This window comes from Suncus etruscus, chromosome 18, assembly GCF_024139225.1.
Source record: "Suncus etruscus isolate mSunEtr1 chromosome 18, mSunEtr1.pri.cur, whole genome shotgun sequence".
In the NCBI taxonomy this organism is placed as follows: domain Eukaryota; kingdom Metazoa; phylum Chordata; class Mammalia; order Eulipotyphla; family Soricidae; genus Suncus; species Suncus etruscus.
The window spans coordinates 50991275-51019131 of NC_064865.1; the positions used below are offsets into that span (position 1 = coordinate 50991275).

The following is a 27857-nucleotide window of genomic DNA, read 5'->3' on the forward strand; positions in this document are numbered from 1 at the left end:
ATACTTTGGGGACCAGGCTTTCTGGAGTTCAATTGAGACCAAGTGTCTCACATGCAAAATATGTACACTTAGCTTGTTGAACTCTCCTGCCCTCTGTACACAAAATTCTTTTCTCAATCAGAAATAAAGGGTCAGGGAAAAAAGCTGAGTGTTGCACAGACCCTGCTTGTTGAAGGTCACAGGTTTGAGCCCTAGCACTGCAAAAACAAAAACAGAAACAAACCAAAAAACACCAGAAGTAGAAAATAAAATCATAAATAAATTCTCAGGATTAACTATTTTAAATGATTCGTTACCACCTTCATAAAATAGCATTCTAAATTTGTCTCACAGATGCCTTTTAATAACTCCACATAATCAGGGACTATCATGTTGAATTTTAGATTTCTTTTCTTCAAAGGAAAGCCCACGAGTTGGCCATTATAGACCATGTGACTTGGCGACAAGTCCTCTATATTCTTGTTTCTTTCTCTGTGATGAAGCCTCTGCCTGTCCTCGTCCCATAGAATGTTTGAACTCTTGTTACTTTTGATGAAGTCATTATTTCCCATCTTTCAATATTGATATCGATATGATCATAATTTTCATGGTTTTCTGCTTGATTGTGTTGTTACTCATTATGTACTCAATATGGTGCCTCATATTTTTTTCATAAGTAGAAGGCATAGGTATAATTTATGGAATTCAGAGACATATATTTTTCACTGTGTGCTCTGATCAGCAGACTATTTCTTTTAAGTTTCAAATGAGGGGCCCGGAGAGATAGTGCAGCGGCATTTGCCTTGCAAGCAGCCGATCCAGGACCAAGGGTGGTTGGTTCGAATCCCGGTGTCCCATATGGTCCCCCGTGCCTGCCAGGAGCTATTTCTGAGCAGACAGCCAGGAGTAACCCCTGAGCATTGCCAGGTGTGGCCCAAAAATCAAAAAAAAAAAAAAAGAAAAAAAGAAAACCCTAAAGACTCTACCAAAAAACTTCTAGAAACAATAGATTCATATAGCAAGGTGGCAGGCTACAGAATTAACACACAGAAATCAATGTCCTTTCTATACACCAATAATGATAGGGAAGAGATGGAACACAAAAATACAATACAAAAATCCCTTCCTTACACCTAGATTCATTGCAGCACTATTTACCATAGCAAGACTCTGGAAACAACCAAGATGCCTTTCAACAGACGAATGGCTAAAGAAACTGTGGTACATATACACAATGGAATATTATGCAGCCATCAGGAGAGATGAAGTCATGAAATTTTCCTATACATGGATGTACATGGAATCTATCATGCTGAGTGAAATAAGTCAGAGGGGGAGAGAGAGATGCAGAATAGTCTCACTCATCTATGGGTTTTAAGAAAAATAACAATCACTTTTGCAACAATCCTCAGAGACAATGAGAGAAGGGCTGGAACTTCCAGCTCACTTCAAGAATCTTACGACAAAGAGTGGTGAGTGCAGTTATAGAAATAACTACACAGAGAACTACCATAATCATGTGAATGAATGAGGGAACTGGAAAGCCTGTCTGGAGTACAAGTGGGGGTGGGGTGGGATGGAGGGAGATTTGGGACATTGGTGGTGGGAATGTTGCACTGGTGAAGGGGGGTATTCTTTACATGACTGAAACCAAATCACAATCATGTTTGTAATCAAGATGTTTAAATAAGGGCCGGAGAGATAGCATGGAGGTAAGGCGTTTGCCTTTCATGCAGGAGGTCATCGGTTCGAATCCCGGAGCCCCATATGGTCCACTGTGCCTGCCAGGAGCAATTTCTGAGCCTGGAGCCAGGAATAACCCCTGAGCACTGCCAGGTGTGACCCAAAAACCAAAAAAAAAAAAAGATGTTTAAATAAAGATATTAAAAAAGAGAGATAAGAATATTACCACTGCTATTTCTTATAAAGGTGGTAACGGGAAAAAAATAATTCTATTATAGCCCTTAGTATCAGTGATGGAAAAAGTGTAATTTTACTACAGCCTTTAATATAAAAGGTAGATTAAAATTCTTGGAGAATAGCTTCCCCAGTGCTTGATTTTTTTCTAACAAAATATCAATGCATGACAATATGAATGTGAAAATATAACTATTATTAGAAGAGGTGGCTCACTCATTCATTTATTCATTAGACAAATATTCATTGCAAGCATGCTATGAGCTCATAATCTTTTGGTTTTTGATTTTCAGCACTATGGGTATAACTGCAAATCAAAGAATCAAAGACACTAATCTCATGATAGTCAGAATTTGGTGAGCTTTCATCTAGGTTTGTTATTTCCCTTAAAAATTATGAAGGTCCTGTTGGCTTTGGGAGTCAATAAAATAGCAGATATCCTGCCCAACTAGAGTAGTGCGTTTATGTAGTAATATTAAAATTCACACTGTCCGATGAACTAGTGACAGGATTGTTTATTATTACGATCCTGGTATGGTAATGAAGAAGTATTCATTTGCAAATAACTGTTTAATCTGTAATTAAAATCTGGCAGGTCTCTTAAAAATAAAGACAGTTAAAATGCATAGTCACTGGCCTGCTGTATTGAAGAGGCAATTGCAAATCATAAAGAAAGACATCCCCTATTTATCACTTTTAATGAATCTTCTGCTCCTGTCCCACTCTAAAGCCTGGGTGATATACCTTTCCCCTTCCCATATGCTTCTGAAAACATGCATTGATTCCAGAATCTGCCTTAGTATGAAGCTCTGATCTCATGTATGAAATCTTTAAAAAGAAATTGTCATGAACATCTCCTCATGAAAATGATGGGGCCCTGACCAGAGCTCCGTGTTTGATTGGCAATCAGAAATTCATGTATGCTAAGAAGTGGTTCTTCTCCTTTTGAAGGAAGGATGATAAATATTTATAATACAGCCTTAACTCTTTCAGGCAGGCAAAGGCTCATATTTCAGAAGATGCCAAGAAGCTGCTCAGGGTTTCTTTGCCATAATTGATCTTTCTGATAGCTCCTGGGGTTTAAAGAAAAATGAATCTAGAATGAGCAGCCTTGGACAACTTTCTTCCTTCCTCTCTTCCTAGTAGGTAGATTTTTGTCCTGCTTCTCTGAAATCTTTTTTGAGGCTTTGATATAGGAGCACTGGAGTCTCCAGAATGCTGCCTTTTTGGCAGGTTTCTCAAGAGGGAGTAGACTAGTGCTCCTTCATTCCTTCTGCAAGCCCCATTTTGATCTATCGAGCCATGGCTTTGTCAGTGCCCTGAGTTCTCAGACATTCAGCATTGCTCTTCCTCAGTCAGGGCAGAGCCGGAAGACAGCCTTGGTCTTCACCTTCCTTCCCATGCTTGCTGGAATCTAGAGTGCCAGAAGTGATACAATACAAATGTGCTTTGGCCCTCAGAACTTCTGCAGGATATGGAAAAATCATGAAAAGTTGGGATTTTGTTCCACAGAGACCAGAGGTTCCCAGGTCTATTGGCTGACGTCCTCTTTCCCCCAAATCTTTAAGCTAATTACACACACACACACACACACACACACACACACACACACACACACACACTCTTTCCACAAAATCTTTAAGCAAATTGCACACACACACACACACACACACACACACACAAACACTCACACACAAATCTTTCTAAATCCTGAATTAGGACAGGGCATTGCCCATTTTGGAGAACATTGGTTCAGTGCTTCAAGGGCATAGGAGTGCCATAGCCTGTACTGTTACCTCCAGTGATCAGACTTTCCCAGTGCAAATATGGCTTCCTTTAAAAGCCAAAGTATTCACCTGGAGGCAAGGCCCCTGGCAGAGAATAGTTTCGATCATTTCTTGCTTCTTTACTCTGTCTTTCATCCCTGTCTTTGGCAAAGGGTATTTAGACTCTGTGTGTGTGTGTGTGTGTGTGTGTGTGTGTGTGTGTGTGTGTGTGTGTGTGTGTGTGTGTAAATGAGCAGAAGGAACACCAGTGATGATACTGGTATTAGGCCATCAGGTGAGGCCAATCTCGCCACATGACTGAGATGTTAAAGAAGGAAATTCCTCCTGCCCTTCCAGTTGATCTGATCATCAGACCTCAAGCAGAGTAGTTGGCTGGGGGGCGGGGGGATTGATTGAGTATGTGATATCTGTGATCGCTCCATCTACATGTGCACTTTAAAGATGGTGACATAAGGGGGGGTATATTCTGAACCTAAGGAGGGGAGCTTCAGAGGGAGGGGGCATGATTCACAGCAATATGATATGCTCAGTAATTACATTTTTGTCCTGCCATGTAAACAGTTTTATCTGCTGGAAAGGTTATTTTGGATTTCACTTTGTGAAGGCGAATACAGGGGGTGAGGCCTTGAATGAAGCTGACCCAAGTTTCAGTCCCTAGCATCACATCTGGTTCTCCAAGCGTGACCCCTGAGCAGAGAGGCAGGAGGAAGTTAGCCCTGAACATCAAGGCAATAATAGTTTCTTGATCTGTAGGACCTTTACTGAACTCAGCTTGAAAGAACCCACATGTTGAAGAAACTTGTGTTGGGTGACCAACCCAAACTCAGGCCAACCTGTCCTGACCATGGGTTTGTGGATCCAACCATCAGCACCTCACTGGCCCTACTTCCTTGGAATTCTCCCTTTAGAAGAAAGCCAAGGAGGTATAAGCCAGACCTGGCCTTTCCCAGATCTGGTTTCATGCTCCCTCTTTTTCTATCTTTCTATCTTTCTTTCTTTCTTTCTTTCTTTCTTTCTTTCTTTCTTTCTTTCTTTCTTTCTTTCTTTCTTTCTTTCTTTCTTTCTTTCTTTCTTTCTTTCTTTCTTTCTTTCTTTCTTTCTTTCTTTCTTTCTTTCTTTCTTTTTTTTTTTTTTTGGGCCACACCCGGTAACGCTCAGGGGTTACTCCTGGCTATGTGCTCAGAAGTTGCTCCTGGCTTGGGGGACCATATGGGACACCGGGGGATCGAACCGCAGTCCGTCCAAGGATAGCGCAGGCAAGGCAGGCACCTTACCTTTAGCGCCACCGCCCGACCCTTTCTTTCTTTCTTTCTTTCTTTCTTTCTTTCTTTCTTTCTTTCTTTCTTTCTTTCTTTCTTTCTTTCTTTCTTTCTTTCTTTCTTTCTTTCTTTCTTTCTTTCTTTCTTTCTTTCTTTCTTTCTTTCTTTCTTTCTTTCTTTCTTTCTTTCTTTCTTTCTTTCTTTCTTTCTTTTCTTCCTTCCTTTATTTTTTTTAGATGAGGAAACCAATGTCCAAACAACCAATTTGTTCTAACAGTGGGTTTGTGCCATGAGTAAAGCTAAAGATTTTGGATTCTGTGAGTCAAGAAACTTTTGTTGTTGTTGTTGTTGTTGTTGTTGTTTTGGGGTTACACCCAGTAGCACTCAGGGGTTACTCCTGGCTCTACACTCAGAAATCACTCCTGGCAGGCTCAGGGGGACCATATAGGATGTTGGGAATCCAACCCAGTGTATTCTGGGTTGGCCACATGCAAGGCAAAAGCCCTACTGCAGTGCTATCTCTTCGGCCCTAGGTCAAGAAACTCTTTAAGCACTCACCTTTGAGACAGAGTGACGTGACATCTTGAAAAGAACAGAGATGATACCTGTTCTACCCATTTGTGATGTTACCCCCTAGACTGGGTTTGGAGTGGTTGATGAGAACCATCAACACTGACTCCAAATTCAAATGCAAAAATAGGCATAGCTTTAAACTACCAAATAGTTTCTGCTTCATCAAATGATTTAACTACCTCTGAGCCAAATTTTCAGGTAGAAATAGAGGAAAAAATATGTGTGTGTGTGTGTATAATATACTTATTATATATATATATATTAAGCACACTAACATGTGTTTTATTTTTTTTGTCATGGGGGATGGGGGGGAATGTATCCAGCAGTGCTCAGGGATTATTCCTGGTTCTGAGTTCATGTATTAGTCCTGGTAGTGCTCAGGGGACCATATGAGATGCCTGGGATTTAACCTAGGTTGGCCGTGCGCATGTGCAAGGCAAACACTCTCCCCACTGTACTACCACTCCGACTGCCTGAGCATGTGTTTTTCATGTGAGAGGTCCTGAATTTGATTCCTGACTCTGCGTGGTATCAGAGGGTCATTACCAGGAGGTGTTCCCAGCATAGAACCAGAAATAACCCAAATATTACCTTAAGTACTATAGAGACTGTGATACTGGAGAAATTAATGGAAGAAAGGATCACAAACACAGAGCTGTTTATGGCTGAAAGTGGTGGCAGCTGTGAAAGGCTTGGTGGTTCCCTCCCTCAAGGATGGGTGATGTTCCTGATGTGATGTTAGCAATGTGCTGGACTGCCTTGGGCATGTAGAGACTGCACAACATTGAAATGGTCTTCTGGGTCTCCAGTCTCAGATAGCACAATGACTTGACTTGTCTTATGTCTCTCCGTTCCTGCAGAGAATTTTGCAGTTTGGAAAATCCATGTGCACTAAATCAGTTCTCAGTGAGTTGGTTCAACTGGCCCAATGTCTACTCAAATGTGCTCATTTCCTGTCTACATGTGTGATTCACAGTTTTTCCTCAAGAAATTCACAGAGGGCAATATCCTGGGCTAAGTAGAATGAATGAGATTGCAATTGGGCATGAGAACCCTTTTTAATAAACAAACAAACAAACAAGGGCAGAGTGGTCCTCATAACTAGATTCCTCTTTGGAAGGAGTGATTGCTCCAAAAAATACAATTCAAAATGGGAAGTTGTTTGGATGAAGCTAACAGTGCCCTTTTCTTTCTCTTCCCCATTCACTCCTCCCTCCAATAGAGATTCATTAAAAAATGACTGGAAGCATTCCACTCCCTTAGGAATCACTCTGGAAGAATTGTTCCCTGCTTTGGCTTAAGTAACAGTCTTTCATTCTTGGCTTAAAATTTACAGCAAAAATACTCATGTATTTCCTCACAGACAACACTCCTGGTGTCACAATTGCATCTGTTTTTTTTTAATTGTCTATCCTGAGGGAAATGAAGGAGTAAGGGAGATCTAAGCCCAGAGTGCACGTTTGTGGGCTCATTCTTGGTTGCCATCAAATTTGGTAGAATTTCAAGTTAGGTTTCAGAGCATCGGAGATAGTGATGTTAGATCAGAGGGGAAAAACAAAACAGGTCAAGAGAGGCCAATAGATGGCTGGTTTTGCCTTTATTTTTTTTTAAGGTACTGTTGGCATTTCTCAATATCCTGCACTTATCAACGGCATAGCAGTACCTGTTCATGCTTGAAGAAATAGCTTTGTGGCCCAGAGCGACAGCAAAGCAGGTAGAGAGCATTTGCCTTACTCAAGACCCACTAGGATTCTATCCCTAGCATCCTGTGTGGTTTTCTCAGCCTGCCAGGAGTCATTTCTGAGCACAGAGCCAGGAATAACCTCTGAGTGCTGCTGGGTATGACCCAAAAATAAAAAAGAAAGAAAGGAAGGAAGAAAAGGAATAAGAGAGGGAAGGGAAGGAAGGAAGGGAGAAGGAAGAAAAGAAAAAGAAAAAGAAAAAGCAAGGAAAGGAAAAGAAAAAGAAAGAAAGAAAGAAAGAAAGAAAGAAAGAAAGAAAGAAAGAAAGAAAGAAAGAAAGAAAGAAAGAAAGAAAGAAAGAAAGAAAGAAAGAAAGAAAGAAAGAAAGAAAGAAGAAAGAAAAAAGAGAAAAAAGAAAGAAAGAGAGAAAGAAAGAAAGAGAGAGAGAGAAAGAGAGAAGAGAAGAAAGAAAAGAAAAGAAAAGAAAAAGAAAAGAAAGAAGGAAAAACTGGATTTCCCCAGCCAGAGAAGAAATGCATGTAAAGTTTTTTTTGGTTTTTTTTTTTTTTTTTGGTTTTTGGGCCACACCCGTTTGACGCTCAGGGGTTACTCCTGGCTATGTGCTCAGAAATCACCCCTGGCATGGGGGGACCATATGGGACGCCGGGGGATTGAACCGCGGTCCTTCCTTGGCTAGCGCTTGCAAGGCAGACACCTTACCTCCAGCGCCACCTACCCGGCCCCGCATGTAAAGTTTTAGAAGTGCTTAAGTCTCTTTCCTCAGCAGCCCAAAAGTCTGGCCAGTGAGCCAGCAGCTCGTGGGGTCTCCCAAACAAAGCCAGTAAGTGTGGGGGTCAGGTGGGTATTTCCGAGAAAATATTGTATCCTTTCTTCCTTTATGAGACGTATTGTGTTAATTAAACACCCTTAGAGCTTGACTGTCTTTCGTTTCTGCTTCATCCTTTCTTCTTCCTCAGCTTTCTTTCTAGACTTGTCAAAAGATGGCAGGTGATCTTCCATGTTATTTATCACCAATGTCTATGTGAAATAGTAGGAAGGGTCTGTCTTTCAAGAGTGGCCTTCTGAAAAATGCATTTGAAAATAATTCTTTTGCATTTTTAAAATCAAAAATACATTTTGGAGGGAGGGCATGATTTTTCCCCAAAATAACATAATCATACCTGGTTTTTAAGGGACACCACTATCAACCAGAACAATGGCAGCAACAATAACTTAAAAATCTAAATGGAATATTCATAGCACCAGAGAGACAATTTCATAATTTAGGAACTTGCCTTGCTCACTGCTGACCCTGATTTGGTCCTCGAACATTAAATGGTCCCCTGACCACCAGGAGTAAGCCCTTAAACAGAGCCAGGGGTGTGGGCCGAGCATTGCCAGTTGGAGCCCAATTTCCCTCCCCCCCCCAAAAAAAAAGTATATGTAGCAATAGAGAAATCCTGTCTTTGTAACTTATACATTCTTTCTTTCATAAAAATACTGAATTACAAATATGGTACTTTTTAAAGCACTGGTATAGAGGATTTCTATTAAAGTCTTCAAGACTCTATTAGATTTCAGAGAATCCCAATTCAATAGCAATATAGTATGAACCACAGATATTTTTTTTTGGTTTTATTTTTAATACTTTATGTTAGCTACACTAAAACCCTTAAAAAAAGGTAAATTGATTTTCTAGGTAATTGAATTTATGTTACATTTATCATTTAATATATCTAATATATTACTATTGCAAGATGTAATCACTGTAGAGTAAATGATACCTTTTCCATTCTCATTTTTATGTTAAATTTTGAAGTTCGCTGTGTATTTTATACTGGTATTTATTTTGTATCACCTCTCAACTTGGGTCAAGCACATTTGGAGTGCTTCAACTACCACATGTGGCCAGGTTTAGAGTAATTTAGGAATTCACCACTTGCTTAAAATGATTCTCAATGTGAAATATATTTTTTTGTTTTTGGTTTGAGCAGTGGCCAGGGGACAATGAAATTCAAGTTTAATATTGGAAACAAATATTAACTGTATGGCTCTGTGTCACTTAATCTATCAAGGACTTTAGTTTCCTTGGTTCTAAAATGAAAGCTTTTGATTAAACCAATTTATGAGTATGATCCTTACTTATAATTTGTCTTTAATTTTTTTCATCTTTATTGATGGAGGTACTACTGTCCGCGATGGTTTTATTGACATGATGATGGTTTCATTGACATGTCAATGATAGTTTCATGGATACATATTTTCAACACCGTGCCCATCACTATAGCACAACACAGTACATAGTCTCCCTCCCTCGAGTCCTCACAGCCCCTCACTTGCTTTTCCCTCCCTGCTCTGCAAACTCTGTTGATGAATCAACTTTTACATTCTGTTGCCAGTGGCCCTTTATTGCTCTACTGTTATTGTGGACCTAGAAGTCCCACATATGAGTGAGGTTATCCTTTATCTATATCCCTTTCCTTCTGACTGACTTCACTTGGTATGATAGTCTCTAATTCCATCTGCGTTATGGCAAATTTCATGATTTCATTCTTTCTCAAATCTGCGTAGTATTCTATTATGTAGACAGATTACAACTCTCTGACCCAGTCCTTCATATTTGATTACTTGGATTGTTTTCATATCTTGACCATTCTATCAAGTGTCACCATGAGACTAAGTGGTACAATAAATAGGCCACTTTCATATGTCCTTTCGAATTAATGTCTTTATGTTTTTGTACAGGATTGGTAGGTCGTATGGGACTTCTAGTTCTCTTTTGGACAAATCTCTTTTTAAAGAAATCTCATGTTGCTTTCACTCTCAGTGGGAATGTTGTCTGGTTCTATCTGCAATGTTGCTGGAAATTATCATCACCTCTAACTGAGTGTTGAAAGAAGCCTTCTTTTGCCACCGAGGCAATTGGCAGGTCTCCTAAATGCCATCTTCGTGCATTTTTCCCTCCAAATGTCTGAATCTTTCTTGGAATTCTTCAGTCACTTACAACTTTGATCAATAATTTGCTAGTGTGATCCCTCTAAAGATACCTGTGACATTCTTCAAAGAAGTGGATCAGGCACTTTTGAAATTCATTTGGAATAATAAACACCCTAGAATAGCTAAAGCAATCATTGGGAAAAAGAATATGGGAGGAATTACTTTCCCCAACTTTAAACTTTACTACAAAGCAATAGTTACCAAATCAGCATGGTAGTGGAATAAAGACAGGCCCTCAGATCAGTGGAATAGACTTGAATACTCAGAGAATGTTCCCCAGACATACAATCACCTACTTTTTGATAAAGGAGCAAGAAATCCTAAATGGGGCAAAGAAAGCCTCTTCAACAAGTGGTGTTGGCACAACTGGCTAGCCACTTGCAAAAAATTGAACTTAGACCCCCAGCTAACATCATGTATGAAGGTTAAATCCAAATGGATGAAAGACCTCGATATCAGACCCGAAACCATAAGATATATAGAACAACACATAGGTAAAACTACTCCAGGACATTGAGACTAAAGGCATCTTCAAGGAGGAAACTGCACTCTTCAAGCAAGTGAAAACAGAGATTAACAGATGGGAATATATTAAGCTGAGAAGCTTCTGCACCTCAAAGGAAATAGGACCCAGGATACAAGAACCACCCACTGAGTGGGAGAAACTATTCACCCAATACCCATCAGATAAGGGGCTAATCTCCAAAATATACAAGGCATTGACAGAACTTTACCAGAAAAAAACATCTAATCCCATCAAAAAATGGGGAGAAGAAATGGACAGACACTTTGACAAAGAAGAAATACAAATGGCTAAAAGACACATGAAAAAATGTTCCACATCACTAATCATCAGGGAGATGCAAATCAAAACAACTATGAGGTATCACCTCGCACCACAGAGATTGGCACACATCACAAAGAATGAGAACAAACAGTGTTGGCGGGGATGTGGAGAGAAAGGAACTCTTATCCTCTGCTGGTGGGAATGCCATCTAGTTCAACCTTTATGGAAAGTGATATGGAGATTCCTCCAAAAACTGGAAATCGAGCTCCCATACGCTCCAGCTATACCACTCGTAGGAATATACCCTAGGAACACAAAAATACAATACAAAAACCCTTCCTTACACCTATATTCATTGCAGCACTATTTACAATAGCAAGACTCTGGAAACAACCAAGATGCCCTTCAACAGATGAATGGCTAAAGAAACTGTGGTACATATACACAATGGAATATTATGCAGCTGTCAGGAGAGATGAAGTCATGAAATTTTCCTATACATGGATGTACATGGAATCTATTATGCTGAGTGAAATAAGTCAGAGACAGAGAGAAAGACACAGAATGGTCTCACTCATCTATGGGTTTTAAGAAAAATGAAAGACATTCTTGCAATAATAATTTTCAGACACAAAAGAGAGAAGGGCTAGAAGTTACAGCTCACCTCATGAAGCTCACCACAAACAGGGATGAGTTTAGTTAGAGAAATAACTACATTTTGAACTATCCTAATAATGAGAACGTATGAGGGTTATAGAAAGCCTGTCTAGAGTACAGGCGAGGGTTGGGTGGGGAGGAGAGAGATTTGGGACATTGGTGATGGAAATGTTGCACTGGTGATGGGTGGTGTTCTTTACATGACTGAAACCCAAACACAATCATGTATGTAATCAAGGTGGTTAAATAAAATATATATATAAAAAAAGAATTTGCTAGTGAAGAGAATGGAATCTACTCTCTGGGCTTTTGAGGAGCGCTTTGAGCAAGGAGATGTGAAGGTGCTTCTAGATTACCTGAGCACTAGATCTCTAAAACCTTTGGAACATGGTTTGTTTTATTGCTTCATCATAGAAAGAAAAAAATTTTAAAGGTGCATTTCATGAAGACAGCCTGTGTGGTAGTTCTGGATTAGAAGTGCCATTACCTTTTTGTCTTTAAAAATAAGTTTAAGGGGCTGGAGCAGTGGTGCAAGTGGTAAGGTGCCTGCCTTGACCGTGTTATCCTAGGACAGATCACAGTTCGATTCTCCAGCGTCCCAAATGGTCCAACAAGCCAGGAGTGATTTCTGAGTGTACAGCCAGGAGTAACCCATGAGCATCACTGGGTGTGGTCCAAAAACAAAACAAAACAAAACAAAACAAAAAACCAATGTCAAGAGTGGTCCAGTCTTGCCAAATAATAACTGAGGAGGTGCAGCAAGTGGGGGATATATTAGGCAGGTGGCAGTGGATGGAGCTAACAGTTTAATCTTAAAATTCTATTTGCTTCTTCTGTTTGGGATGACATTCCCTGCAGCCAGAGGTCAGGGAAGAAACCATGTGGTGCCAGGGATGGAACTCAAGGTCCTTGCATGCAAATCATATATTCCAGCTCTTTAATTGTCTCCCTGTCCAGAATTGAACCATTGATTGAATAAAAGTATTCTAGATATGGGGCCGGAGCGGTGGCACTAGAGGTATGCCTTGCAAGCGCTAGTCTAGAATGGACTGCAGTTCGATCCCCCGACATCCCATATGGTCCCCCAAGCCAGGAGTGATTTCTGAGCGCATAGCCAGGAGTAACCCCTGAACATCAAATGGGTGTGGCCCAAAAAACAAACAAACAAAAAAAGTATTGTAGACAGTATAACCTTTCTGGGTCCAACTTAGTCTTCCAGTAGTAAGTGCTAGGGTGGGGGCTAGAGGGTTAATACTGGGGTTAAGTCACTTTCCTAGCATGAAACTGCTTCAGATCATCCTAGCATCACATAAGGTCCTCTGATACCATCCCATCCACCCTGAGTGCTGGGGAAAAAAAAAACTCTCATGGGAAGATACTACTGGACTAGCAGCTCTTGGCATTTGAGTGCAGGAAGTTTTAAATGTTGACTACTTCTGTCCTCCTTTGGCATCATAGAGCTTGTTCTATAAGGAAGGAGAAACCTCTTACATACTTGTACATGGTCCTCTAAGGGAAGGCCATTGGTTTCGAGGGTTCTTGGGAGAGCAGATCTTATATTCTATATTCCTGCCATACTTTGAAAGTATTTGCAAAAGAGAAAAGAGCTGGAAGTTACAGCTCACCTCATGAAGCTCACCACAAACAGGGATGAGTTTAGTTAGAGAAATAACTACGTTTTGAACTATCCTAATAAAGAGAATGTGCGAGGGAAATAGAAAGCCTGTCTAGAGTACAGGCGGGGGTTGTGTGGGGAGGAGGGAGATTTGGGACATTGGTGATGGGAATGTTGCACTGGTGATGGATGGTGTTCTTTACATGACTGAAACCCAAACACAGTCATGTATGTAATAAAGTTTTTAAATAAAAAAATGTACCTTTAAAAAAAACAATTGTGGTTCATGGAGTTATGGAAAAGGAATCGGAATGTGAAGAATAGTGAATTAATGAATAAAATAATTTTTGTGACCTTCAAAAAAAAGTGTTTGGACCGGGGAGATAACATGGAGGTAAGGCTGTTGCCTCAGATGCAGGTCGGTGGTTCAAATCCCGGCATCCCATATGGTCCCCCAAGCCTGCCAGGAGCCATTTCTGAGCATAGAGCCAGGAGTAACCCCTGAGTGCTGCCGGGTGTGATCCAAAAACTAAAATAAATAAATGAATAAATAAATAAATAAAAATTTTTTGTAGGCTGGAGAGATGCAAGAGCAGCTAAAGTGCTTGTTTTACCCACAGCTCACCATGGTTCTCATCCCCAGGACCTTATATGTCCCTCAGCCCAGTGCCCCACAGGGTAACCACCAGCTAAGAGCATTGACCCAGAGTACTGTCAGGTGTGACCCCCAAACCAAAATAAAACACGTTTTTTGTTAGCTGAGTTCTGATTCAGGTCATCATTTCACAATACACACAAATCAATACTTACACCTTAAAGTAGGCCAGGACTTATGACAATTATTTTTCAGTAAAGTTGCAAAGAAAGGGCCCCACAAAGCATGGCAGGCATCGCCTTAGAATGTCTGCGACTCCCTGAAATGTTAATGGTATTTGAAAGTATCAAATACATCTCAATGTTCTTGAATCAGAAAATTGGTCAGCACTCAGGAGACCTCGCTTGTCCAGACCTGAGAGGCAGGACTTGGCCTTTGTCAGAAGTATTTTAACCAGGTCAATAAAGGACCATTACTGTTGTGGCTGTCTCACTGCCACTGAAAACAGCTTTGTTATTATTACGAAGGGAAGAATCTCCCTTGGACACTTTTCTGGTCCTGTAGTGGACACTTGACTTAGTGACCAATCAGCACTTGACCAATCAGCAACTGAAGAAAAAAGCTTAGTCAGGTGGGGGGGGGGTCTGGTCAGAAGAAATTCCTTTTCTGATTGGATGGGTTGAACATCCATCCAGATACAGGGTCTGCTCTTTGTCCATACCTCCTTCCTCTGGGAGGAAAGACTTTCTAAAATCCACACTCGTCATTCATTTTTCTTCAAGGCTTAGATTATTTCTGAAAAGCAAAGGGATAATAGGACCAAGAAGATATTGTGGTATTTTAATGGATACTCCTAGATGATACTTCTAGGCAAGGTTGGACTGCCTCTAGGGAACTTTTTCTGCCTTTTAGAATATAAAATCCCTTTAGTTTGTTGTACTAAAGAAATGTGATTTGCTCTCTGGTTTCAGCACTCAAAAAGGAGTTAGGGAGGATTTTTCCAAACGCAGGGAGAATACTATGGTTGTTTTGTTATTGTTATGTTTGTCTTGGTTTTGGGGGATGGTTATCTTTGGTTTTTTTGTTTCTTTGGTTGGTTGGTTGGTTGGTTGGTTGGTTAGTTTTGGGCCACACCCGGTGACACTCAGGGGTTACTCCTGGCTATGCACTCAGAATTTGCTCCTGACTTGGGGGACCATTTTGGATGCCAGGGGATCGAACCGTAGTCCATCCTAAGCTAGCACGGGCAAGGCAGAAACCTTACCGCTTGTGCCATCGCTCCGGCCCCTATCTTTGTTTTTGTTTTTTAAAAAACTAAATCACAAAACAAGACAACATATAATCACTGTATTTTCAGCCATCGTTTAAGACTCACATACAGCTCTGAGCCCCTTGAGCCTGAACTTACTTCACATCTACTTTCAGGAATCATTAAGGAAACCAATAAACTGACGGTCAGCATTTGGGATGGATTGCGAGCTCTTGGCTCCATTTCATTTGCCGTCATCATTTTCAGACACAAGTCCTTGTGCGTTGACCCTATTTCATTTAGAGACGGACGGCATTAAATTGTAATATTATTGCTATTCTTCCTGTTGACTTTTTTTTTTAAGCCTAGGGATGCCTAGTTCTTTTATTTCCAGCGTCTGCCAGGCCAGAAAACAGAACTGTGCATAAAACAGTCGGGGAAATGACTATATCCCCTAGGGACCCAGCTTCACACCTCTGCCTACTGTGAATGATGAATCAGAATGGAAAGGTTATCATTTTCATTAGCTAGGAAAGAACAAGACCGTACTTTTCTCCCAGTGTAATTACAGCGGTTCTCTGGCAACATTACACCACAGTAATTAGTCTAAAGGTGTATGTGAGGGCAGGCTTTTAAACAGACACTAGAAATATTATTTCAGAGTTTAAGGTCACAGCCTTGTATTTAACATGTTCGGGGCAGTTTGGGTACGGGGTGGGAAGGAAAGTAATTTTACTGGAGCTCAAGAAAGGCATTTGACATTTCCCCCAGAGTCATACATTCAGAAACCAGGCAGGTAGAAAAATTGTGTTTTATTATCTACCCCCCAAAAATTAATAAAAAATAAATTAAACAACAGAAACGGTAGCCAAAGAAGTGACATGTCAAAATATTTTGTAGGATGAGTAGAAAGAAAAATTTAAGTTTATTAGGAACATGATGGAAATAATTATTAAAGCTGTGCCTAGGTGGGAGTTTTACCATCTCTATTTCTCTGGAAGCAGTTGGAGAGAATGGAGGGGAAACAAAGAAAATGAGTGCTAGAAACTTTTCAGAGAAAGCAAAAGGACTTTGGGATCTTTTTAATAAAACTGTTTTCTGGAACTAAACGTTTGTCCTATGCTGTTTCTTTCCTTCATACAGTTTGGGGCTATTTGAAGGAATTATAATGAAATAAGAAAATCTTCCTAAGCTAACCCATCACAGAGGACATTAAATTGAAATGATTTTCCAAAGTCAGAGTTCAAGGTATCTCTTTAAGTAAAAGTATAAGTGAGAAGAGAAAAAAAAAAAAACAAGCCAAAACTAGTTAAGATAAAAGTTAACTCTAAAATAAAGTTAAAGTTATTAAGTTTGAAAAAGAAAAAAAACAAGGAGGGGCCAGAAAGATAGTACAGCAGGTTACAGCAGGTAAGGCACTTACCTTATATGCTACCAACTACTGTTCAATCCCTGGCATTTCATATGGCTCCTTATTCCAACCACCAGCTCTGCCAGGAGTGATTCTTGAGTGCAGAGCCAGCAGTAACTCCTGAGCACCATCAGGTGTGGGGAAGGGAGGGAAGAAGAAAGGGAAGGAGGGAGGGAGGCTTGGAATGAAAGTTATGGTTTCCTGAGCATGGCCAGGAGTGATTTCTGAGCACAGAACCAGAAGTAACTTAAAGCATGCTAGGTTTGGCCCCAGAACAAAAAGAAACAACTTTTTGTTGCTTCTTGGATTTTTTTTTTGTTTGTTTATTTTTGGGTGTTTTTTTTTTTGGGGGGGGAGCACACCCTGTGATACTCAGGGGTTACTCCTGGCTATATGTTCAAAATCACTCCTGGTTTGGGGGACCATATGGACTGTGGGGGGATCAAACCATAGTCTGTCCCAGGTTAGCACATGCAAGGCAAACACTACTGTCACAAATGTTTCCCTACTGGAGGGAAGTCAGGCTCTGCAAAATGAGACCTGTGATCTGTGCATTTTTCAGAATGAGTAGTTCATAGGTGACATCGTTAATGGGGCCGATGCCAGGCATCCCTTTCTTGTCCTCACCTGCTGGCATGGTGAACCCCTGAAGCTTGTCACCTTCGCTTCTTTTCTGGATTTTTTTGTTTGTTTGTTTTGGGGCCACACCCGATGACGCTCAGGGGTTACTCCTGGCTATGCGCACAGAAGTCACGCCTGGCTTGGGGGACCATATGGGATGCCGGGGGATTGAACCGAGGTCCATCCTAGGCTAGCACTGGCAAAGGCAGACACCTTACCTCTAGCGCCACCGCGCCGGCCCCTCCTTTCTGGATTTTTGAAATCCAAGCTTGCAAAGCTCCTGGAGGCTCTCCCTTTCTTTTTCTTTCCAAAGAGTATTAATTATCCTGAGGGACTGAGTGGTGAAGGAGACGAGGCACATGCAATGGTTTTCAGAGACTGTTTCTGGCTCTGTGCACAGTGCTCAGGAGTGGTGTCTGGCAGTGGTCCAGGGACCATTTGCAGAAGCGCAGAAATGCCTCCTGGCCTGCAAGATGCAAGACAAGTGTCTTAAATTTTGTGCACTCACTCTCCCCTCCCCCCTTTTTTTTTATTTTCTGGGTTAAAAAGAATTTTTGTTTTGTTTTGTTTTGTTTTTGGGCCACCGGCGTTAAAAAGATTTTTAAGGGCTTTTTTCTCATGTTTTTATAGCAAGGTATAAGAATTTATGCCACACTCCTTCGGTCCCAGGCCACACTTTTTTGGGGTCTGCAAGTTCTTCTGTGATGGAGAGTCTGACTGGGAGGGGGGTACAGAGGGGGGAACAGGGTGGAGTGAAGTTGGGAGAAGGATCCTGCACTTTTGTCTCTTCAGTGAGCCAGTCTGAACATGGGACATGGAGAGGTGATTTTACCAGACAGTTTCCATAATTCACGTTCCATAGACTTTCATTCTCTTGTAATGTCAAAATGAACTCAATGTTGTTCTGCACGTCCGTGGAAAAATGACTCATTGCACAGATGAGAGTCACCAAGTATGGCACCTTAGTAAAGCAAGTTTATGACAGACAGCCACTGACAAGTCTGGATCCCTGGCATGTGACGCAAACAAACTGACACGCCAGGAATGTGCTAGAGTGCTTGTCCTGCATGCGTGGAGCTCTGGATTTGACTCAGCGCTACCTGGTGGCCTCAGAACCAAACAAAATGCTGGGATGGTGCAGTAGTTTGGAGGGCAGGGCATTTGCTTTGTAATGTGGTCCAACCAGGTTCGAATCCCAGCACCACAAATGGTCCCCCTGAGCCCTGCCAGGAGTGGTCCCTGAGCACAGAGCTAGGACTAGGCCCACAGCCATGCCAGGTGGCGTCGCAAAACAAACAAAATGCCTTCTCTGTCCTGGAGATTTGCACACATGTTGGTCTAAGCTTTGTGCTCTTGACTCACGACATTCTGGATAAACCCATGTTCTCTCTTGAACACATAAAGCATACATGCTCTTCCACCCCCTTTTTATTTCTCTAAGTAAACTGTTTTATTTAAAAAAAAAGGGGGGGGGAGCTAGAGAGAGAGTGCAAGTGTCAAGGCACATGCAGGGCACATGGTTGATCCCTGGCACCCCAGATGGTCTCCCAAGCTCCGTGATGAGTGGTCCCTGATTACAAAGGCAGAAGTAAGCCTCGCACTCTCTGCCTTCTTGCAAAACCAAAACCGAAAAGAACCTGTTGACCAAGTCCTGAGTCAAATTTTGTAAATGGAAACAGAGGTTTCATTAAATCACATCGTGGCCTGCGTGTTTGTGTTGTGTGCATGTTGTGGCATACCAGATATTTCCTCTCCGGCTCTAAAGTGTTATTAAATATTTTTATTTACTCTGTTATCTACTATATACTAGAACTGAGAAAGAGAGGAGAGAGGGGAGAGAGAAAGAGAGAGAGCATTGCTGACTATTTTAACTTTTGGTACTGTACCATCTACCAACTACCACTTAGAGTTGACCCCAGAGCACAAAGAAATAAAGCCAGGAGTAATATTCCAAGCACCACTTGGTGTGACCCAATTCTCTCTTCCTCTCCCCAAAAGAAGCATTTGAAAAGCATTTATTATTCCCTTGGGGGACTTTTTTTGGGGTGTAGACAGGTTGCAATCACTTTGGATCCAAGTCTTCACTTTCTTAGCTCATTTTTCTACCAGTGTCCTTGGTGAGGGTAAAAGCCTCACCAGTGACATCAGAAGCCACAAAATAGGGCGCTGGAGACATTTCCACTGTGAGTGGCTCTAGACGTCCCCCAAAACAGTGCTCCTGGATCCCTGTGGTAAATCACAGAGATTCATCAGTCACAAAAGCTCAGATTGTTTTCTGGTGGCTCTGGTGGCTCATGAAGAGCAAGCAAGGCCTTATAGTACATAAACGCAACATTGCTTTGTAACTCCATGCATGTCTTGTACGTTCCCACCACCGCTGTTATCTCAAGATCAAAATGAATAATCCCCCCAAAACCGTGACACCAGCTTCCCACATCATGCTACCAAGAAGAAAGCACCATAAAGCAGCGGTTGTACAATTTCACATTATTGTTCAAGTTCCTGAGAATGTGCTAGATGAAGCATAATTGCCAATTGCCTTGAGAACCATTGACAGATACTTATCCTAAGTTAGAAACAACTCACACTGTGAAATGTGTGCAAACACTCCGAGTTTGTTTGCAGAAGAAAAAACACTTCTGCAACACCCAATATACATTCATCTTTTTTTTTAATAAACAGGACCACTAAAATCACACACACACACAAAAAGAAGCAGCAGCACAAAATAATTTTTTTGGGGATTTGTTACTGTTGGTGCTGTTGTTGTTTTCATTTTTTTGTGTGTGCTTTGTTTTGTCTTTATTTTAGGACAGTGGCTATTGTGTAGTGGTTGTCTTTATTGCTGTGGTGCTTTTTGGATTTTATGTTCGATTGTTCTTTTTGTATTGTTGTTGTGTTTCTCTTCCCTTTTCCTTTTCTTCTCCCAAATTAATATTTATAGCCTCTAGAAGGACTCCACCCATTTTTGCTTGTTTGATTTTTTTTTACCCCATTTTATTTTTTTCTTTTCTTCAAACAGAACCACATAACTTGAACCATCTTGTTCCACCTCTCAAATCGAGGGGGAAATAATGGAGGGTACCAAGACCAAACAGTTGTATGATCACTAAGCAATAATAAAAATGATCGGACTTAACCACCTAGCCCAAAACCAACGACAACAGAATTGATACCCAATCTACAACAAACTAGATACAGAGGGGACCACTTTAACTAGCAGCCCGGGGGGGGGGTGTGGTAAAGAAGAGGGATAGGGGATGCAAACTGAGAATGGGGGTGGTGGGAAGACAACATTGACGGTGACAATTCCCCTGATTCAGTATCAATATGTACCTAAAATATTACTGTGAAAGATATGTAATCCACTTTGGTCAAAATAAAAATTTTATTATCAATAAAAAATAAAAGAAAATCACAATGTGGGGAGACTTTGCTATTATGCTACGTGATTTTGTGTTTTTTTTGTTTTGTTTTTTTGTTTTGTTTTTTGCAAGAGAGAGTAATGGGATGGGAACTTTCACCAGATCTCAGGGGTTGAAATAAGCCTTTGATAAGAAACTTCACAGGGGTCTGCATTTTGAATGAGATAGTAGGCCCAATAGTAGATTATGGTGTATTTAGGTATTGGCATTGTATGATGGAAAGGAGATTTGCTTTTTTAAATCTTTTTTTTTCTTATTGTTAGGTGGTCTATTTCGTGCAGCTGTGTTTATGCTTTCTCCATGCAAACTAGCTGAACATGGTGACAAGTTCCTACATAGTGAAGAGGGATTGCTTTTCAAAATCTTCTTGCCAAAGTGCTTTTCATTTCAGGAACTGTATTTATCATGGTCTCATGGCACAACTGATTCTGGGCATAATCTTGTATGCCAGCTGCTTTGCTACATCAACACTTTGACAACCTGATTTTTAAAAAAGAAAGAAATCTGTACTTTTAGTGTTTCCGCTAAATTGTAAATTTGGATATGGTAGGATTGTTTTTTAAAATATAGTCACATTTAACCATTGTAGCTGACTGAACTTTGGCTATTAAAAATATATGCTGAGATAATAAATGTTTATGGAATCTATAGAGAATCACTCATTTTTGCAGCATTTACTTATTTATTTATTTATTTTGTTTTGGGGAGGGTCACACCCAGAGGCACTCAGAGGTTTCTCCTGACTCTGTGCTCAGAAATCACTCCTGGCAGGCTCAGGGGATCATATGGGATGCCAAAAATCAAACTCGGGTCCCTCCTGAGTTGGCCACGTGCAAGGCAAACCCTACTGCTGTGCTATTGCTCCAGCCCAAGCATTTTTTTTTAAATGAATCTCTTTTTGGTGCAACAAAGAGATGGTTGTCAGTGACCCTCCCCAAAAGAATGCATATAACATGATTGGGGAGATTTTGGGACATTGGAGATGGGAATGTTGCACTGGTAAAGAGGGATGTTCTTTACATGGCTACAATCGTATTTGTAATCACAGTGTTTAAATAAAGATATTAATTTCTAAAAATATAGAATGCATATAATAGATAAATAGCTGTGTACTGAGTAATTTCAGAACCGCACTGCAGCATGTGAATTTTGAGGTGTAAGGACTTAATGACTAGTTGTTGAGGCCTTTCCTTTAGTATCCCATCCCTTACAGCTCAAATTGATGTTTATGATAGCTCTCTCATATTGCCAAAATATTTTCATGAATTTGTTTCAGAAACAGCTTGTTCTGGCTTGTTTTGTGACTTGGTTTCAAGAAACAAAGTGATATTAAGAAGATTGTGTGTGTGTGTGTGTGTGTGTGTGTGTGTGTGTGTGTGTGTGTGTGTACTTGAAGCTTTAATCATTTTATGTGGAGGGGGCACATAAGATCTAGCTTTACCTCACAGGTTAACAAAAGAGTATCCGACACCATGCTCATTTCCTGTTACTATATATTCAATAATGTCTCTGGAAAATGTGAAAGAGACATTTAACCAGTACGTTAAATCCAACTGTGAACCAAGTTCATCTGGGATTCTCAGTTTATGCTTTTTTCCCCCCCCTCCCCTTCTCTCCACAGATTGGTGAAAGACAGCAAGTATTAGTAACAGAAGAATCTTCTGATTCCAAGTTTTACGTTGCCCATAATCGGTTCTACGAACAGGTAAGAGTTATTTACTATTTCTAAATTTCATCCAGTCAAGAAAGTATTCTAGAAGAAAATTGATTTCAACAAAAGGGCCTGAGAAAGGGGTTGAGTGGTGTGGCTTGTTACTGGGTTTTTAGAATCAAACCATCAGGCTACCAAGGAAGACCAGTATTTTATGTGTGTTTTTTTTGTTTGTTTGGGGGCCACGCCAGTGATGCTTGGGGCTTTCTCCTGATACAGTGCTCAGGAGCCACTCTTGGCGGGGTCCTGAGGACTATATGTGGTCCAGAGATGGAACCAGAGTTGGCTGCATGCAAGGCAAGCACCTTAGCCACCTGCTAGTCTCTATCTTGGGCCCTGGAAGACGTGAGTGTTTAGCATCCTGAATGTTGCTGGGCCAGTCATTGACTTGGGAGTTGAGAAGAAGAAATTGGTTGGATTTTCAGGTTATTTGATTATTTTTTATTACAATTTTGTTTTGTTGGTTTGTTTTTTAAATTTGCACCTACATAAAAATGCTTGGGCCTAAGGAACTATAATGTGTTCATTGGACTCATTTCAGATGGTGCAAACAACCAAGATCATGGGGAGGTTCCCTTGAGACTTTTCTCCCAGACCCATCCAGAGGGCTCCCCACTTCCCAGCCCTGCCTCCCTATTTACGTACCACTTGGGCTGTGCTAAGAGCAATTTTAGATGGCCCTTTGCATCATGGGATTTTTCTGACATGTTTTTCATCAGAAAAGAAGCAAACACTTGAATTCCTTCATGCCAAGTCTCTGTAAGGCCACAATAGACCAAGTACAGGAACCCAGCTAGTCTACCTAACAGAAATTGGGAGCACAGGAATTTAAGAGCCCACCCCCATCTTTTGTTGCTTTATGGTGCATCCTCGACAGGGTCCTCAGAAACTTAAAAGCAGAGAGCTATGTCCCAGGCAAAGCTGGCCTTATAGTTGAGAAGGATTTATCCTCATCACCCTCTTTTTCAAGCTGCCTCCTCCCCGCAATTTTCTAGCTCTTTCCTTGACTCCCAAGAGCCATTTTTCTGTCCAGGCCAGTCGGCTGACTGTATTGTAATTTCGTCTCTCCATTCTCCTGCCATCTGGGTTTCTGCCTCAGCAGAGAACTCTACTCCCCCCACAACCCCTCTTTTAAAGGCAGCTCATGCCTCATTAGCTGTTTCCTCCCATTTAAAGCGGTCAGGCTTTTTCCAACAATTAAAACCAGAAGGGAGGGGAAAAAAAAAAACCAACAACAACACTAAACCCTTCATCCAGATCAAGGCAACAGATAAAGGAAACTGACATCCACCCAGACTAACACCAAATCTCCTAGAGACTGTTTCCTCTGGAGATTTTCTTGCTTTATCAGAACCAATGATGAGCTCTTGTCATGTATTCTTCTACTGTCTTGCTCTAGCCAGCTCACTGCTCTGCTATACTCTGTGATGTCAGAGAGGATAAGAAATCAAACCCAGGCCAACCTCTCGCAGGAGTCGACCCTGTCCCTCCTGACTGCCCCCTGACTTTGTCTTTTGTTGCTAGGACTAAACAGAACAAAGATTCAATAGGACTTCTTTTAAAGGGGATGAATTCCAGGAGAGAAGATTCTATGGAGGTATCCAAGTATTGCTGGATTAGTAGCATAGGACTATTTATTTTGGATCCTAACTTGAAAGGATTGGGAGGTAGCTACAGAACTTATGTAGAAGTTTAAGACTAGACATAATCCAGTCGGCCTCCAAGTCCCAAAGATGGGGAGCAGATAGGTGGGGGGGGGAATATTTGCTCAAGGTAAACAAGTACTTTTATCAGAAATATCCAGTGCAAAGAGACCAGCTGACAGTTTCCTGCAAAGCAGCCAGCATACCCTTCAGAGCAGGGATCTTGGCTGGACGTAGCACTAGCAAATGCATGTGTCTGGCGCCAATAGAAGAAATGAAGGCCGCTTTCAGGAACAGTGGCACTTAGTACCTGGGATATTGAGAAGTTCACTTTCAAAGTGTTCTTGTCTTCCTTGAAAATAAAGTCTCGTGCACACGTATGTTCGCACATGCTTACACAGGCATGCGAACTTACACAGGGGGAATGATCTAAAGTGTCTGTGCCGATCATTACCCTGCCAGTACACTCAGAAAGTCTGGCTGAAGCTTTGAATCACTGTTGTCTTAGTTTGGGCTGTGCTAAGAGCAATTTTAGATGGCCCTTTGCATCATGGGATTTTTCTGACAGGAGCAGAGGCTCCTGTGCTGTCCAAAACGGGATAACAAAAGGGGCTGGAGCCATGGTGCAGGCTGTAAGGTGTCTGCCTTGCATGTGCTAGCCTAGGATGGACTGCAGTTCAGTCCTCAGTGTCCCATATGGTCCCACAAGCCAGGATTGATTTCTGACTGCATAGCCAGGAGTGGTCCCTGAGCATCACCAGGTGTGGCCAAAAACAAAAAAAGAAAAAGCAAAAACAAAATGGGATAGCAGGAAGGCAGGGAATTTCCCAGCCTGCCTTTCGCCTGCTTTCTGGGGAAAAAAATTAAGGAAAGTGACTGCACACTTGTTTCTCACTGACTTTGCCCTCCAAGGGGTCCCCATCTCATAAGCTACTTTAAAATAGTCCCCCCCCTTAGAATTGGACTGCTTTGGGGAGCAATAGAAGAAAATCTGAAGAGGGTACAGGCTTTGACTCAGGGTACTGTAAGGATATTGGCTTATCACTGTGACAAACATAGCATCTTCCTGCCTGTGGCCACAGTAGCGGGCTCAATATGGAGGAGAGGGAAGCATTTGTGCTTCTCTTTGCAATGGTCTTATAAATACAAACATTTCATCAGGAAAAGGGGGAAAATTCCACTAAGCCTTCTGACCTTTTCTCTCAAGGTTTTGGTCCCAAAGAACCCGTCGTTCATGGGGAAAATGGTGGAAGTGGACATTTATGAATCAGGAAAACATTATATGAAAGGGCAACCAGTAACAGATGCCAAAGTCTACACACCATCCATCAGTAAACCATTAGCAAGAGGCGAAATCTCTGGCTTAACTGAGGTGAGTAGAGGTTCTTGTTTCCTGCTACTGGTGGGTGGCTAGCAAGGCTGGAAGCTTTGGGGCACTCCATGTTCTCCTGTCCTCCACTCCTTCTTTTAGAGATGCCAAAAGCTTAAATCCCTTCCGACAGGCCAAAATCTGAATTCAGAAGATGCTTGTTTGTTTTTGGTGAAGCCTAAATCTTTTGCCTCTCTGCCTAGAAAGAGAATAAGCTCTTTCTGCAGCAAGCCACAAGCCCTTTTCAGCTGGAAGATCTGGCACTGAAGATGATTCAATTCCACTATTTCTCTGCAGCGTCCATCCTGTGTGGAGGGGATGAGGAAAGGAATATTTCCTAGCTTTATGAAGCTGTTGATAATATAGTCCAAACCCCCAGTTGAGCAGGCACTAAGCCGTGTCAATATTCATGGTTCTGGGGCCTTTCTCCAGGGTGTTAGCAGAATATCTGCTTTAGTCGTGTGGAGTGAAAATTAAACATTTTTTTCTCCTTTCTCTATTAAAAAAAAAAGTAACCTGACCCCTGTTTTATACCTTGGTAAATATGGCTGTTTGCCAAGCTCTCTCTTACATTTCATTGAGCTACAGTTGTAAAAGCTGATGGAGTGTGAAATGAAAATGTGTATCACATTTCTAAGCATCATTTGATGTCCTTTCTCCAACACAATTGTTAAGCGTTCCAAAAATAAAATATAGCAGTGACACAACATACCAGGAGTTGGGGTTGGGAGGAAAGGCAGCTAAAGGTAAGTGATAGGGATCCACAGATTTCTACGATGTGTTTAATAGAAGTTCTATCTTGTCCCTTGGCAGAAGTTGCAAGGGCGTTTTAATTAAACTTTGGGAATCATGGCCAAGAGAGAGCTGTCATCTGCATTAGCACCTACTGTGGCGAGGGAGCCCATCTCCTGAGCAGAGCACCTCTGTGGGTGTGACAAGTACGTGTGACAGATCTTTCTGTTGGGTCAGCTGACTGATAACAGAAGGACCGAGTCTCGCCTTTGTCTGCATCCTGCCAAGTGTGTCGTCCTGCTCTGCCAGGACTGTACTCACTAGTCTGATAAGCAGAATCACTAATGTTAGCTGCTGTTGCCAAAAAAAAAATCATTCTCCAGGACTGAGATGGCTGGCCAGAGAAGAGCAGTGTTGTCTGGTCTTTAAATGATTATTTTTATTATCTTATCATAACACTAATTTACTAAGTTGTTCATAATGTAGTCATTTCAGGCATTAAATGTTCAAACACCAACCCCATCACGAGTGTGACCTTCCCTTCACTAGTGTCCCCAGTCTCCCACCCACCACCATAGCCTGACACTCCATGCAGACACAAAAATTGCCTTCATATTGTTACAACACAAAAACAAGGGAAATGATCAAGATCTAGATCAACAGGGGTCCATTTGAAGTGATTGTTCTGTCTCTCAGTGGCATTACTAAAGTCAGTGTTTAAAGATTTGTTGGGCTGTGGTTGGTGCTACTTGAGCCTTCTGTGTTACTGTTTAGGGTTCACTGAGCTTTATAGATTCCTACTGAACTTTCCCATCACCAGCCGGTGACACTACTGGGCCAACACAACTATAAAATTTTGAGGTGTTGCCTGGCCATTGTGGGAACATTGGTGCAGAATCTGTAGATCTGAAACAAATTTGCAGCTTGGCAGTTTGATAAGGTTAAGTCAAAGAGCTGGAACATTTCTGTCCAAGAACATAGGGTGTGGTACTAGGTTGCTGTAGCTTCATGCAGAAAAGGGGGATCCACTCCCACCCATTCAGAGAACTTCATGGAGGTATCCACCCTGACCTGACTATCTGAGAGTATAAGTGACCATTACTTTTTTTTTTTTGATAGTTAAATGGTTTTCCCAGGTATCTTGCTTGTTATAGGTCAACTAATATTCCAGGAAGTTTAAGGAAGTTGTCTTTTCTTTTATATTTTTTAAATTAGTATTGTTTTGGGGGTACACCACGTGTGTTCAAATCTTATATCTGGGCCTGTGTTCAGAGATTATTTCTGGGTGTTCTTGGGGGACCTTCTGGGATATTGGAGATCAAATCCAAGTCAGCAAGGCAATCCAAGACAAACACTTTACACACTGTACTAGCACTTTGCCCCCTGGCTTTTTTTTCTGTACAATATGTTTCACACTGTTAATTTTCAGTGACCAGTATGAAAGAATTTCAAAACAAATGTCCATGTGTTGTAATGAAGCATCATCATTTGTAGCATCCAAGGGTGAAGGCTTTGCTCTTACGTTAGTATTTTAGAGATATCATCCTTTTCAAGAAGGACAGCCCTCTTTAAAGTCCAGGAAAGGGGAGGCTAGAAATATAGTATGGTAGTTTAAGTGCCTGTCTTATATGCTGCTTGACCTAGCACAATCCCCAAAACCGCATATGGTCCCTTGAGCACTGGTAGAAGTGATTCCAGAGCACAGGCCAGAAGTAAACCCTGAGCATCAACAGTCCCACAGCTGCATTAAAAAAAAAAAAGTACATAAAATAGATAAAGTCCATGAAACAGACTGAGGAGCACCAGTTGGAGCAGACATTTGTCTGTACTGACCCCTGCTTCACTCCC

The 27857-nt window shown here is 41.4% G+C and overlaps 1 protein-coding gene across 1 annotated transcript in view; it reads left to right on the plus strand.

The window, feature by feature from the left end:
* Positions 1-27857, plus strand: part of CDKAL1 (CDK5 regulatory subunit associated protein 1 like 1) — a 674860-nt gene that overhangs the window by 631191 nt on the left and 15812 nt on the right. The window contains exons 12-13 of the mRNA XM_049764810.1: positions 22176-22259; positions 25116-25280. Of these exons, the coding sequence (XP_049620767.1) occupies positions 22176-22259; positions 25116-25280 (249 nt within the window). The remainder of the gene's footprint in view (positions 1-22175; positions 22260-25115; positions 25281-27857) is intronic.